The sequence below is a fragment of the Panthera pardus genome, unplaced genomic scaffold (genome assembly GCF_024362965.1).
Source record: "Panthera pardus isolate Hobbes unplaced genomic scaffold, ASM2436296v1 HiC_scaffold_4, whole genome shotgun sequence".
NCBI lineage: Eukaryota > Metazoa > Chordata > Mammalia > Carnivora > Felidae > Panthera > Panthera pardus.
In genome coordinates this window covers 17,088,520-17,103,423 of record NW_026526969.1, presented here as the reverse complement: position 1 = coordinate 17,103,423, position 14,904 = coordinate 17,088,520, and the positions used below count along the sequence as shown (strand labels likewise).

The following is a 14,904-nucleotide window of genomic DNA, read 5'->3' as shown; positions in this document are numbered from 1 at the left end:
CATGTCCCCTCCCCAGCTCTTGTACCCCATCCGGTCTACCCGCAGTGTCCCCAACACCACTGCCTTCCCGTCCCCCAACTTCTCACAGCTGCCAAACCTCCCCCATCCCCCATTTTCTCATCTGAGGGACCCAGCGGACCTAGCTTTTGAGGGTCCCCGACCTCACTGGGCCACCACCCTCCGAGGGTGAAAAGCAACCCCCAAGCCCTGCATGGGGTTGCGAAAGGAGCTGCCTCCCCAGCCCCAGGCTGGCCCCTCCAAAGGGGTCTCTGCAAAGGGGCGCCCCCATGTTCCCCCAGGGCCAAGTGGGCTAGGAAGGCTGCGGCCATCTGGTTTGATTGTCAGAGGTGTCCCTGGCCCCTCCTGCCCCAGGGAACAATACCACCAACACCAGCAGCAACAAATTACATTTACTGAGCACTTAGTGCACACGCTTCCTTACACCGACCACATAACCCTGCCACTCACAGGGGCTGGTACATACGAAAGGGACCTTGTCAGAGGGATTGTCCTGGTGACAGACTGGACCAGGCACTGTCCCCTCCCAATGAGCCCCCTCACTGGAACTGGGAGCCTGGCCGGGCCCCAGATTCAGAGGAAGCCCTCATCTCCCATCCCTTTGGGGCCTCATTTGCTCATTGTGCTCAAGTAACAGGAGTGTCTCCTCATAGGAAGGCTCTCCTGGCTTGACCACGGTCTGGAACCTTCCCAGCGCACCCCACCCATGAGTTTGGAGCGCTTGCAGAGGAGAAAGTGAAGGTTCAGCCTGAGACATAGTCTTACATGGGAGCAGGAGACCAGGGGTATGGAGGCTCCCAGCCCAGCCACGTGCCACCCCTAGGCGCCTCAGGGGTGGTCCTTCCTCTGCTTTCCCTTACCTCAGTTAGGCCCAGAGAAGCTGCGAGAGGCTTGGCGTCTGGGGTGCCTCTGAGGACGGGGGACAGTGAGAGGCCACACCCCTGCCAGCCCAGCCCAGCCCAGCAGAACCCTCCCCGCCTGCTTCTGTCTGATTAGGACCCTGGGGCGCCCAGCCCGACACACCAATCATCTCCAGGCTTCAGCTGCTGGCCTCAAAGCTCAGGCCTCCAGGGCCCTGAGCCAGAAGGACCAGGGCCTGAGTGGCCATGGGGGCAGTGAGTTGGGGGGCCCACTAAACTGGGGTGTGGAGAGGACCCAAACTTGGAGGCTGTGCACCTGGTAGGGGAGGCCGAGAGGTGGTCGGTTTGTGGCAAGTCTGAATCCTCTCCAAGAGGAGGACGGGGCCAGCCCAGAGCCTGGCACAACAGGTGCTTAGCAACTGTCAGCCATTATATCGGGTCAGAAAGGCACGGCCGGCAGCCCTGGAGGACCCCACCAACCCTGAATGTCCCTCCCGTAGTGGTCCAGGGCCCCGGGGGCTGGGCCCACATGCAGCGAGGTGCTGCCCCCATCTGAGTCCACGGGTCAGGCTGGCTCTGAGTGGTACTGGTACACCTTGATGCAGCTGTCCCCTGCGTCTGCCACCACGAGCTGGCCCTGAGGGGCACAGGCCACACCCAGGGGCCGCCCCAGCCCCTCAGACACCAGGCAGACAGGCTCCCTGGCCCGAGGAAAGAGGGTCACGCGGCGCCCTTGCTCATCTGCCACAACGACACTGCCCTCCACATCGGTGCACACGCCTGCTGGGTTCCCAAAAGCGTGCCCTTTCAGAACTCCCAGGGAGCCCAGGGGCTGGCAGGCACTGCCGAACAGCCACACATCCCCAAACTCTTCGCTCACAGCGAGGCCCCCGTCAGGCCCTGGGCCCACCCAGCACGGGCCCTCCAGACCCAGCATGGAGGCTGGGGCCAGTGGCTGCAAGGCAGGGCTCAATGTGAAGCTGTGGACAGCCCCGAGCACATAGTCTGTCACCAGAAGGCGGCCAGCGGCATCCACAGCCAGTCCCCGGGGGGCCTGGTAGGTGCCCACCGTGACCCAGCGGCCCAGGGGGGCTCGGGCGGCGTGCTGAAGTGCGTGGACAGCCCCACGGACGAGGTCGCTGACCACCACAAGCCCAGCGGCCGTCACAGCAACGTCCTCCGGCACGAAGGCCCCAGTCCCCGGCAGATGGCAGGGCAGGTGGCAGATGGAGCGTCCCTCGAGGTCCATCACGTGGACGCAGGGTGCGGCCCCAGCCGTCAGGAAGAGCAGGCCATCCGGGGAGCAGTGCAGACCCCGGGGGCCTCCCACAGCCCCTGCCGGCACTGGGATCTGTCCCAGCAGCCGGGGCTGCCGGGAGCGAGTGGGGTCTCCAGGTGGGTCCAGCTTGGGAGCAGCTGGGCGGGGAGGCCCAGGAGGCCAGAGGACAGAGAGGTGGTGGGCAGAGATCACAGTTCGGCCCCTCTGAGCTGAGTTCCTGCAGCTGGGCCGCGCGTGGGGCTGCAAGAGAAATACCCACTGTGGGCCAAGCAGTGGCTACCCCTATTCCCCTGCTCCCTTCCGTGCTGGCGTTCTCCTGTTTTACACAAGAGGAAACTGAGGCATGGGGGTGGGGAGCTGGATTCAAACCCAGTTCCACCAGATCCCGAGTGCTGGCACAGTCCGCAAGCCCAGCAGCCAGCCATGTGTCTGGGTCCCGTTTCACCAGACATGGCCCCTGAGACACAATTCTGGGAGACACAGGCCTGTGAAGGCCCGAATGAGCTCACGGGCCTTGGGAGGTCCTGAGGTGGTGGGGGGGGTGGTGGTGGTGGTGGGGTGTTTCTCAAACTCATCTGCCCAGGGAACCCTGCCTTCCCTCAGGCAGGGAAAATGACTCTTCCTGGGGGCAGCCCAAGGGTCTGCCCATTGTCCCCACAGAGCCCCTGGAAGCTTCCGACCCCTGAAGGATTAGGCAGGGGGCCTTTCCTGGGCCTCTCTGCCTGCTCCCACCCAGAGAGGCTGGGTGGGGGTCTCCTACCTGGGGCTAGTCGCCCTGGGCCCTGCTCCGGCAGCAACAGCCTCTGTTGTTAGAAACTGGAGTCTGAGGGAGGGGCCGCCTTGATGAGCTGGCATGGGCAGGTGGGAGGGGCAGGTGGGACTCTGGCCAAGAACATGTTTGAGCAGTGGCCCAAGAAAGCTCTGTGGAGCCGCCACTCAGCTGCTAAACCCCTAGAGGCGCCCCAGTGCTGCCGCATTCCTGCCTCGGGGACTTTGCACTGGCTTCTGGGGCATTCTTCCCGCTGCCCCCACCTGGTCTGGATGCCACTCGCGGTCAGCCCAGCCACCCCCACCCCCCTTCAGGGAGGCCCGCACAGCCCTCCCAAACCCGCCGTAATGTAATTCGTGGGTTTGCTGCTCAGAGGGCACTGAGCGGACATGCGTGTGAGGCAGCCTAGAGCGCTGTCCCCCGGGTACGACTGCAGGGTCAGGACTTCGGGGAAAGGGCTGCACTCGTCCCATGCTGAATGCGACTCTCACCAGAGTCTGGGGTGGGGAACCTCCAGGGTGTTCATCCTGCCCCCCCAAAACCGGCAGGGTTGCGTCCTGTCTCTCTGATCCTGCTTCTACACCTGTGAAACTGGGCTGATGCTCCTAAGTTCAGGTCTGCCTGGGGGGTGATGAGAAATCTGGGTGCAGTAGGCACATGGGGGTGCCAACAGGGTGCCAAGGAGGGGCAGGTCTCCGGATGACTCCCAACTCAGCCCACAGACCCTGCAGCCCATCCAGGAAGCCCCTGGAAGGTGGGGGGGTCAGCCCCTGTCTGTGGCTTGCCGCACTTCCCACCTGGCTGACTCACACCCCAGCTCTGGACTTGGCCTCTTAATACCCCGAGGTGGGGTGGGCGGCCGATGCTATCTGCTGCCCGGCACAATTAATGGGGCAGCCATAGGTCCTGCTCCGACTGGCCCCAGCCCGGCCGGCCCAGCTTGGGGAACCAGGCACAGGCAGGACCCGTCCTCCCTGGGGCCACTCCTGGGTGGGCACGGAGGTATGGCCAGCTCCCAGGAGAGAAGTGATTAGCTGGGTCCAAGGGTCCCCCCGGGCACCCCTCCCTGTCTTCCCCCTGCCCCCGCCTGTGGGAAAGGCCAAGTGTGGCCGTGCAGGGAGGGAAGCAGTGAACTGTGAAGGCCACCGATGCCTATCGTGGCTGCAGGGGCTGGCGGGGGGCCAGCAAAGGCCATGCTGGGCAAGCAGCCCTGGGCCACAGAATGTGGGTGCACCGTGTAACCACAGAGGGGGCCGCCTCCAGCATGGATCTGACATTAGGGCTGCCCTGCCAGACACGAGGGCTGGAGGCAGGCCCAGGGGTCCCTGTCCACCACCAACGTGCTGAAACACAGGCCTGACTGGCCCCAAGACCATGCACACGGGCCTCCCCACCTCTGCTTGCTTTACCCGCCTTGGATGGAAAGCCACCCCCCCCCCCATTCGGTTTCCAGACTCTGGCTCTCCCAGGGAGGGCCCAGCCTACAGGAAGCAGGTCAGCGCCTGAAGGTAAATACCCAGCAAGATAGCCCAGGACACTGGCCACCTCAGAAGCCGAGGCCGGGGACATTTCCATGTCAGAGAGTGTCCCAGTGGTGATGCTGGTGAGGCAGGGGAAGAAGGAGGCCCAGACAGGGTGTGTGAAGATGGTTTCTATTTTAACGTCCACGATTGTGATCAGTACGTAGCTATGACCCTCCACTGTCCCTCATGGCCTCATAGACAGGCGACAGCCATGGCAGGTCAGTCCACAGGCATGCTGGACAGGCTCTAGGCCACGCCTCTGGGGCTGGGGCAGGTGGGGGGCCAGGCAGCGGACACGGGGTTGGAGAGGAGTGCCTGTCTGTTAAGAGCAGAGCTAACACAGAAGCTGTGGTCAGACCTCAGCACCAGGGGGGCTCTGAATGCTAGGGACAGCCTCAGGGGGCCAGGAGCCCACAGGCCCACCTCGGGTACCCCAACTGCTACCAGGAATGACAGGGTCCTCCGGGGCCTGAAGGGGGAGGCCCGGAGGTGGGACACTGGAGTCAGCCTCGCACTTGGTAGTATGGCCAGAGAAAGGCTCAGCTGGTGCAGGGCCCAGCATGCTGGGTGGCTCCGGGGCCCCCTGGGCGAGCGTGGGGCCCAGCTCCCGCTGCCCCCAGGGCCCCACAGGCCCCTTGAGCCCCTTGGTGGGCACCCGTTTCACAGAGAGGTCGAGGGGTGCGTCCGGCGGCCGAACAGCCCGCTCCAGGGCCTGGTGGATGGTGAGCAGCTCCTGGCGAATCTTGCCCAGCTGCTCCCGCAGAGGCGGAGGGGCCAGGCCCCCGGCAGGCGCCAACTGCCCCAGGCGCTGCTCCACCCTGGCATAGTCACCCAGGGCCCGGGTGAGGTCCTCACCCACGTGCCCGGGGCCACCCGGCACTAGGTCCAGGGGCTGCTGGGGCAGGAGGGCCATGGGGCCTGGGGGCTCAGGGTTGCTGGGCTCCTTGTCCTCAGGCCAGAGCATCGCGGAGGGGCCAGTCTGCAAGCTAGGGGGTAGAAGCCAGTCAAGAGGCTGCACTGTGCCCCTCAGTGTGCCCAGTCCCTGCCCCACACTCCCCCTGGGTCCCCCCCCCAACCCCTTTCAGCCTGGCTGAGGGCCTTGAGACCCCTGAAGGATAGAGAGGCTGGCTCTGTGGCCTTGGTTTCCCCTCTGTCGCCTGAAGCCCACATTCCTGGCAGCTAAGCTCAGAAGGGGGCCCAGCCATCCTGGCCAGCTCGCCTCCCACCGCTCCCAACCCCCATGGCCAGGGGCCCCTGACACCTACCTGCTCTGGGAACCAAACTTCACCACGCTACAGGGGGCCCTCAGGGGCTCCAGACTGCTTCCCAGGGGCAGCCTCCTCTTGGGGTCACTCTGGGCAGCCGGCTCCAGCTCCCCCTCCGGCCCTGAGTCCCTAGGGGCTCCTCCTCGGGGCCAGGGCCTGCCCAGCCCAGGCACCGGCACTTTCAGCAGCCCCGGGGCCAGAGCCCCAGGGGGCCCCTTTGGGGCTGCTGGGGGCTTGGCAGGGGCAGCCTTGCCTGCTGGCAGCCCCAGGGTATGCTCCAGGAGCAGGGGGTAGTATAGGCGGGGGACCAGGGCAGGGCGCTCGGGGGCTTGTGGGGAAGGGAAAGTGGAAGCCGGCGGCAGCAGGGGGCTGGCCGAGGCCAGAAAGGGCATGTGGGCCGCAGCGGCCAAGGAGGGTCCCAGGTAGGAGAAGAGACCCGGCCCGAGAGGGCAGTTGACACCCAGCAGGGACACATGGAGGCTCTGGGCCTCGGGGAACTCACTGGGGGCGGGTGGGGGGTAGCAGGGGACCCCGCTCTCAGGGCCCGCTGCAGCCGCGTCCACCACGGCCAGGCCCCCGGGACCCCCGCCCGGCCCCGGCTTCCAGGACTCAGCCAGGAGCCCGCCGAGGCCCACACCCTTCGGAGCATCCCGGGCCGCAGGGGACCCCTCCGCCCCCAGCTTAGGGCCCCCGACGTGGCGGCGCAGGGAGAGGACTGGGGAGGCCGGGTCGGGCGCAGGGGGAGCGTCGGGGGGCCGCACTCCTCCTCCTCCTCCTCCTCGGGGCTGGCCGCCCGCGTCTGTGGGGCCCGAGGGGCGGTCGGGGGTGGGCGCGCGGGGCCGGGGCGCGGCCGGGGGGCGACGGCACGCCCAGTCCGGGGAGTCGAGCAGCAGCGAGAGCGAGTCCTTGCAGAGGCTGTACTTCATGTGGTTGTAGAGGTGCGACTTCTCCAGGCAGGTGAAGGGGCACTGGAAGCACTTGTAGTTGTAGGGCTTGCCCCAGGGCCGCGGGATGTAGTGCGGCTTCTTGGGCTTGCGGGCCCGCGCCCGCGCCCCGGGGCCCAGGCGGCACGAGCCTGCCTCTCGGGACATGACGGTGGCCTGCTAGTGGGCGGGGCCCGGGCCCATGGCCACCTGTGCACGGGGGAGGGGGGCCGAGGTCAGCGCCGGCCCCTGACGGCTCCGCGCCCCCCTCTGCCCACCTGTGCCCTGCAGCCCTGCCTCCCTGGCCCGCCCCCCTCATCCTCCCGTTCTGCTTCACGCACACGTCTAGGGGCACCAGATGCGGCAGATAAAAACACAAGACACCAGTTAAATCCGGGTAAACGGCAAACACTTTTGTAGCGGAAGTATGTTCTAGCCGATACTTGGAACGTACGCTAAGAACCCCTGCTGTTTATGGGAAATCTGAGGTTAACTAAGCCTCCTGTGTCTCATCCCATCCGTGGGCCCAGCTCTCGTCTCCACGCCACCCCCCGCCACGCCCGTCAGCCTCCAGCAGGCCCGTTTCGGGGATGATTCTGTCCGCCCCCGCCTGGGTCTCCGTCTACCCGTCTACCCGCTGGGCATCTGGTGAGTGACCAGAAGCCAGGCGTGAGGAGGCCCGTTCCTGGGACACCAGCCCTCTTCACTCCCCTCCGGAGGCCTCTGCCGCGCTGGGAAGCCGGAGACGAAAGCTGCCTGGGTGAGAGACCCCGGCAGAAGGCTCCGAGAGTCTCGCCACCACTGAGCCCACGTACGCGTGTTCCGCTCCGGCAGGGTGCCGGGTGCGCAACGCGGGTCTCTGAGGGGGTCGGCCTCATGTGGGGCCGGGCCAGGCTGGGGGGCGTGGACGTCACAGCATGGCCCCCCGGCCCAGCCACCTGCTCAGCCTGGCTCCATCTGGGTGGCTTCAGGCAGGTCAGCGGCCGAGCCTGCAGCGGCCAAGCTCAGCCAAGACCCTCCTCTCCCCACGCCCCACACACTCGCTCGGAAGCCGCTCCACACTCCATCTGGGCCGCCACCTGGGCCATCCACCGCCCCAGTGCGCGCCTGCGTGGGGCACACGGTGAGTGTGTGCACACCGGCTTCGGGTGCGTGCACACAAGCGTTACCAGGCTCCAGACGAGCCCTTACCCGGCGCCCGGAGGCACAGCCTCTGCACGGCTGGGCCGACTGGGAACGGAGTCAGTCGGCCGCCAAAATGCACGGGGCCTGGGAGCTCGCCCACTGCCCACACACACACACACACACACACACGCACACACACACACTGTGGAGCTCACACACCACTCAGAGTGGGCACAGTGGCTGTGCACATGAAAGCACTCACAGCAGAGCCGGGGTGTGAGTAGACCCTTGGACACACTCAGGCAATTGTGCGCACACACACACACACACACACACACATGCACACACATCTGAGGACACCCACGGTCACGGACACTCTGACAGGTGTGGACACACATACACTCGCCCTTTCCCCCGGGGTTCAGGGATGGCCGGTGGGTTGAGTGGGGCAGGGCTGGGGCAGCCGGGCAGCCACTGGGAACAGGCCATCCTCCTCACCAGCCTTCAGGCTCTGCACACGGCAGGCAGTCACGTCCGCTGTCCCCAAACAGAGGGTGGGCACCCCCGGTGTGGGGACGGCCAGAGGGGCGGAGAGGGCAGCCCACCCGAAGGAGCCCTTCAGAGGGGGGTCAGCATGGCAACCAGCAGGGTGTGGAGGGTGAGGCAGGCGGACTGAGCCTGGGTGGTCTGCACGGCCACATCTTGGAGGGGAGGGGCTCTGAGAGAAGTGAGAGGGTGGGAGGAGGGAGCTGGGCTCCCCGAGGAGCAGCAGACCCTCGTGGACTTGGTGGTGGGTGCAGAGGTGGGCCCATCCCTGTCCTCCGAACCCTCCCCGAGACACAGATGACAAATGGGCACATGTGCTTGGGAGACAGAGGCGGCTGTGCCGCGGCCATCGATCACCCAGCCCTGGGAGCCACACAGCTGTGCCGCCTGGTGCCGACACCCATCCCACCTCCCCGCCAGGCCCCTGGACTCCGGAGGTGCGGCTCCTCCCGTGCTCCCTCTTCAGATCCGTCCCCTGGGGGTGGGGGACTTGTCCAGGATCTGTCTTGGCAGCTACTGACCCCACGGGGACCCCGGAGGGGACCCTGGCCGCACCCCACCCCCCGCATGCTTGTGCATGAGCAGAAGACACCCCCGGACAGTAGCATGCACCCACACACACCCAAAAACACATTCATTTGCACACGTGTCCCAACCCGTGACTGGGTGCGTGCTCTGGGCTCCTCGGTGGCCCACACCCCCAGTGTGCTGGCCCGGACCCCTGAGCCGGCTAACCTTTCCCCGTGCTGGAGACAACTGGTGGCAGGGTAGTAGTGGGAGGCCCCACCCCGGGGTGGGAGAGGGGGCACCCAGCGCCGGGAGCCACCACCAGCCACCGGGGGGAATATAGTCCACCCATCCCCACCCGACACTTGGGGAGCACCCCACAGGGCTTGGTAGGGAGGCGGTGGCCAGCCTCCTCCCTGGCTGAGGTCGACACCCCGACTCTCTCCCCCTTGCCCTCCCCGGAGGGAGGGCGCCCTCCTGCAGGGATGGGGCTGCTGCGCCCAGGGGTCCGCCGCGCGGAAATGAGGGACATGGGGACTGGGGCCGCCTCCTCCACCCACCCCCCCACCCCCACCCCCGCGCCTGGACACTCCCGGCGTCCCGCGCCCCCGCGCCCTTGGCGCCCAACCGGCCCCGCGCGGCCCCCAAACTTCTCGGGACTCGCCGCCGCCCGCGCCCGCCCTACCTGCGCGCCCCGCGAAGGCTGCGTCCCCCGGGGACGCGGCGGAAACTTCCGGCCCCAGCCCCGCCCGCGCCCCCGGCTCAGGCCCTCTGGGCAGTCACACCGACTCCCGCAGGGGAAACTGAGGCCCCCGCGCGGTCCGCAGTCACTCACTCGGCAGCGAGCCCCCCGAAGCCTCCGCCGCCGACCGCGCGCGGCCCCCCGACGCCGACTCGCACCCTCCGAAGTTGGCGGCGGGACTGGCGCGCGTGCGCTACGGCGCCGGGCTCGGGGGGCGCCGCGACCTCCGACCCGGGCTCACGCGGGAGGGGACGCGCCAGCGCGGGGGAGCGGCGTCCCCGGGGCCGCCCCAGGTGCCCCCGCCCGCGTCTCCCGCTGGCCGCACTCACCTCGCTCCGCGGCGCCGGCCACTCCTGGGTCGAGCGGTGGCCGGTGACACCGGCAGGGACGGGGAGCGGCGTGGAGGAGCCGGCGGTGCGGGCGCAGGTGTGCGGCCGAATGAGGGGCTCCTGGCACCGTCCCCGCCCCCGTCGCCTGCGGGCTGCTGCGGGGGTGCGCAGAGGCGGCCAGGTCTCCCGGGGTCCCCGCAGCGGCGTGACGGGGTGTCAGCGGCCGAGGGCGCGGGGAGAGGCGCCGTCAGCACTCATCCGTCAGGGCAGGGCTCTGGCCCCTGACAGCCGCCCTCCTGAGCCAAAGCCCGGAGGCTGAGCCCTGGGACAGGGGGAGCCAGGAGCCAGCCTGGGGAGGGCTGCAGCCCGGCCGGGGATGGGATGGGAGCCCAGACCGGCCCCGAGGGGGAGCTGAGCCCTGAGAGCGCTGGAGCCCGGAGCCGGGCAGCAGACAGTGTGGCAACCCTCCCTTCCCCGCCAGCTGTCCCTGGCCAAGCCTTGACTCCAGAGATGTTTCCTCTCCTCTGAGCAGGAGGCTGAACGGGTCTGCACCCTGTAAACCCCTGCCCTGCCCCCTGATGGCTACGGGCTCAGGAAGGGACGGCCACCGTGGGCTTGCTTCCCCTTTTCTGTAAACATCACTCCTCACGACGCTGACGGGTGCCCAGGCCTGCCTGTGCGTTTGCAGGACTGGTCCTCGCTGGCCATCCCTCCCGGGAGGACCTGGGGTGAGAGTGGGGGCGGGGGAAAGACTTGGGTATCCAGGAGCCACCCTAAGACCCCTGCCCCCAGTGTCCTCTCGGCCAGACCTGTTTCCCTCCCGGCTCCCAAAGTATGCCAAAGTCCACGTTGCTCCCCAAGCTGCCAAAACGTAACGGTCAGGGGTCCCACTTCTCAGCCAAATCCTCGTAGAAATTCACCTGACTGGCGGGTCCCATTCCAGATGCGAACGCAGACTCGCTGGGGCAGGGCCGGACTGTGTCTCTCTCAGGGAGTCTCACCTGTGTTTGGGGGACACGTGTGACCGTGTCGTTTCACGTTCAGGATGGGGTCCGCAGCCAGAGCGGGAGTGAGGCTCCAGGCCAGCGCCGTGGGGGCACAGAAGCAGGTATAGGTTTCCTGGGGTATCCCCTGCTAAATTTGGGGGGCAGGAGCACCTTGGGGAAGGAAGGAGTGTCCTCTAGGGGCCTCCGAGTGTTATCCCCACTTGAGGGATAACAGACAGAGGAGAGCACTGGATCCAGAGTCAGAACCCTGGGAGCCTGACCTCAGTTTCCCTGTCTATGCAGGAGGGTGGCGCGGGTCTCCTGGGGCTCTGGTAACTACGACAGGCATCTGTAGGAAATAGGGTCCTGCGGTCTGGCTCCCTTCTGCCCTATTGTCACCTTCCCTGGCACCACCTGAGGGGACCCACTTCTCACCGAGTCCAAGGGGCAGGGCTGGGGGCTGGGCGGCACGGCACGCCAGCCTTCTCCTCTCTGCCTGCCTGGCCTGGCCCAGCTGACCAGCTGACCGTGCAGGCAGCCCTAGGCCGGGAGACAGCTTGAGCGGCCGTCACGCCAGCAGCCCTGTGGAGAGAGGAGGCCAGGAGGCCTGTTCCTTCTGTGCTCAGACCCCTGGATGTGCTCAGCCAGGCCTGGGCCCCTCATCACAGGCACAGGCACGGCCCCAAGGGAGCCAGGGGCACAGATCGCCCAGAGACAGCGTGGTGGGGGGGTGTCCCAGGCCTTGGCCACTTGTTCCCGGGACAGTTCTGTGCTTCCCCACACCTCACTGGCTGACCCCTCTGAGGGTCTGGGAGAGGCTACAGCCGCCAGCACAGGGGATGGGCTGGTTGGGGAAGGAAGGACGTGGATCGGGAAGCCCTCGTTCCGGCATGCAGAGAGGGCACCCAGTGACACCCAGGTGACCAAGGAGCCCCAGGAAGATATGCCTGGGGACCGGCCGTGGAGGCCACCGCTATGGACGGGCTTCTCCAGAAGCTGAAGTAAGAGGAGGGGTGGGGGCACCTCCAGAGGAACCCAGCCCTAAGGGGCATGATTCCTGTGCACTTCTGAGCTTCCGGGAGGGGTCTGCAGAGGGGTGGTCCCTAGAGACCAGCTGTGGCTGCAACCCAATACCTCTGCATGGGAGTGTGAGTCAAGCCGGCCCATCGGGTGCACATATGACCTTCCCTAGCACCTGCGGCCAGGCAAGGCAGGGACGTTGATGCCAGCCCCTTGCACCCCCGTGCCCTCTGCCCAAGGTGTTCTCGCTGGGGCACGTCTGCTCCCTTGTCGCTGGCACACCTTGTGCCCGTGGCTTGTCACACTTTCCACTCAGGAGTGGGGAGTGAGGGTGGGTCATAAACCTCCCACTGGGACCCGCCCCACGCGTGCTGCGAAGAGCTTGGGCCTGCAGAGATAGCTCCTGCCCCCTGAGGCAGTGACAGGGACCCCTGTGGCTTTGGGGCTTGGTCATCCATGTGGCCCTGAGCTCTGAGACACCTGTCGTGTTCCCTTCATTTGCAGAGCGGGTGACAGGAGGCTTGGTCTCTGGGTGCTTCTGGCACCAGTGGGGGCCTGGGGAGCAGCCTCGTCCTCAGCTGGGGCTGGCGTGGGGTGCATTGGGGACCCACAACCCCTCCATCTGATCCCTGCCAGAGCCTCATCTTGGCCATTAACCTCCTCTGCCTGGCTGGCCCACGGCTGTCCGCCTGTCACCTCTATTAATGCTGGTACATCCATGCGGGGGGCGAGTAGTCAGGACGGACAGCGGGGCCAGGCCAGGCAGGGGGCAGTGGAGCAGTGCCCACGGCGGGCCTGTCTGACTCTCTCAGTGTCGGCACACAGCCCTCCCCGGGACAGGTATAGGGGCCGGGCCAACCTGTGCTGGGAACACAGATCTAGGGGCTGGAGCCCCCAGGCAGGGGCTCCGAGTCCCTGAGAGGGGTGGCACCATGCAGGAGCCCCTTGATCCCAGAACATGGATCATCCTTGGTACTTCTTCCTTCTCACCCGTTGGAGGTGAAACTCGGGGACTCCTGGCTAAAAGGGGTGGGCCCAGGGCTTGGCCAAAAGGGGCAGCGTCACACCTGAAGGCCCCGGATGCTAGCCTGTGGCTGCTGACCCGAAAAGCACTGGGGAGCCACAGGAGGCTCACGGCGGGGTTGTGAGGGGAGCAGCAGAGCCAGGGATGCGACGTGGGCAGGGCTGTGAGTGGGTCTGGGGGTCCCCAATGCAGGCTTAACAAGGGCTGGGCAGAGTGTGGCCCACAGGGGACATGTGCCAGGCCTGGGGAATTCTTGGAGAGTCCATGAGGGGGCCACTGGAATGGGACCAGGAATTGGGGAGCAGAGCGGGCCCACCCTGAGGGAGTTGGCCCAGCCAGGAAACTTCTGGCCCCAGGGTCCCCAGGAGAGGCCCTCTGGCTCCAGCTCCCCCGGGCCTGTGGAGGACGGTCCGGCGGCAGCCCCAGCCTGCCTGTGTCCCTAGCTGCGGGCTACCTCTCCTGGAAACCCCCACGCCCGCCCCCACCCCCAGATCAGTCCCCAGACATGTTAGATCCTTGGTCCCCCGGGGGCAGGGCATGGGGTGGCTGTGTGCCTCGGGCTGCCGGGAAGGGGGAGGGTGGCTCCTGGACACTCCCTGGAGGCACAGGGAAGAGGTCCAGCAGGAGTGAGCTCCCTGTCACGGGAGGCATGTGAGCTAAGGCAGGGGCCTTTCCGATCTCTGAGGGAGCAGTGTGGCCAGACGGGTGGGATGAGAGGTTCGGGCCTCCGGAGCCCCCACCCGCTCCCAAGCCGGCATTGGCCGAGCAGCGCCTGGGGCCGACAGCAGCCATATGTTGGAAGAGGAGCTGTGTGCGTCGCTCCGCGGCCCCCCGGGCCCGGCCTTCCTGGGCCTGTCACACATGATTTTCCCTGCCTGAGTGGCAGGCCAGCCAACAGGAGGGGCAGGTGGGGGCTGCCGAGCCTCTGTGCCGGCTCTAGGTCCCCCCCCCAAGGCTCTCAACACTGGGCCTGCAACTCTGGGGTAGGTCCAAGTGCTGGGCCTTGAGCTCGGGACCCCCGGGATCTTGCTGAATGCCCTGCCCTGGTGTGGTCCCCCCACCCCTCTCCCTGGCCAGGTCAGGGTCGGGGGCCCCGGGAGGACCCCTGGCTGGTTGGCAAGGAACAGCCCTCCTGCTCAGTCGTGGGCGGGCGGCCAGGGGTGCACGCGGGCTGTGTGGGCGCCCGGGGCAGGCGGGAGAGCGCCCGGAGCCTCGGCCCTGTCAGCCCGGCGCCCACAGCCGTGCAGAGGGAGGCGGGAGGCTGCGGCTAATTTGTACACTAAGTGCTTCTGACAGGGACGCTTCACAAGTGAGAACACACCACCGCCCGCCTGGAGAAGGCCGCCGTGGCCGTGTGGGCAGTGAGGTGGCCTGGCCGGGAGGCCAGGAGAGAGGGCTGTGGGAGGCCCAAGGCCAACCTGGCAGGCAGAGATGGGGAGGAGGGCCCGGGACCAGCAGCTTCAGCGGCCAGAGGGTGGGAGACACAGGAGGCAGTGGGCTGAGGTGGGGAGCCGGGACCCAACAGAAGGGGGACGGCCTCTGGCCTTGTGCCCGATCCCCATTTTGGTGGCCCTGGGGTCCAGGTGAGGCCAGCCACGGCCAAGGGCTTGGTGGCTAAGTCCACACCCCAGGAGCCCCCTGATCCTGGCCAAGCGCCCACCTCGACCCCCTTCCAGCACCTCCCGTGAGCTCCTGAATCAAAACTAAGGGTCTGGACTACGGGGTCCCCCAACTCCTTCCCAGACACCGTGTGCCCTTTCAGGCTGGGGCCACGTGGCCCCTCTTTCTACCATCCCCTCCCTGCTAGAGCCTCCTCCCGTGCACACCGGGGCTCTAGGGGAGGGGGTGGGCACACAGCAGCCCCCCCCCCCCCCCCCCCCCACTCCAGCCTCGTGTGGAGACTGCGGCCTGGCGGGACCCAAGGATGTCAGGAGCCCGCTGTCCTCACGTCTTGCTTCCTGGGTTGTCCCAGGGAGGGACGTGGCCCA

General features: G+C 67.0%; 2 protein-coding genes across 2 annotated transcripts; both read right to left on the bottom strand.

The window, feature by feature from the left end:
• Positions 1-395: 395 nt before the first annotated feature.
• On the bottom strand, positions 396-3,022 carry NHLRC4 (NHL repeat containing 4). The gene is made up of 2 exons (XM_019437339.2): positions 2,918-3,022; positions 396-2,397 (listed from the first exon to the last, which is right to left on the bottom strand). The coding sequence occupies exon 2, from the start codon at positions 2,125-2,127 to the stop codon at positions 1,444-1,446; it is 684 nt and encodes a 227-aa protein (XP_019292884.1). The 5' UTR covers positions 2,128-2,397; positions 2,918-3,022; the 3' UTR covers positions 396-1,443.
• Positions 3,023-4,562: 1,540 nt separating this feature from the next.
• PRR35 (proline rich 35) lies at positions 4,563-7,216 on the bottom strand. The gene is made up of 2 exons (XM_053893920.1): positions 5,715-7,216; positions 4,563-5,435 (listed from the first exon to the last, which is right to left on the bottom strand). Exons 1-2 carry the CDS (start codon positions 6,803-6,805, stop codon positions 4,802-4,804), a joined length of 1,725 nt encoding a protein of 574 aa, XP_053749895.1. The 5' UTR covers positions 6,806-7,216; the 3' UTR covers positions 4,563-4,801.
• Positions 7,217-14,904: the final 7,688 nt, after the last annotated feature.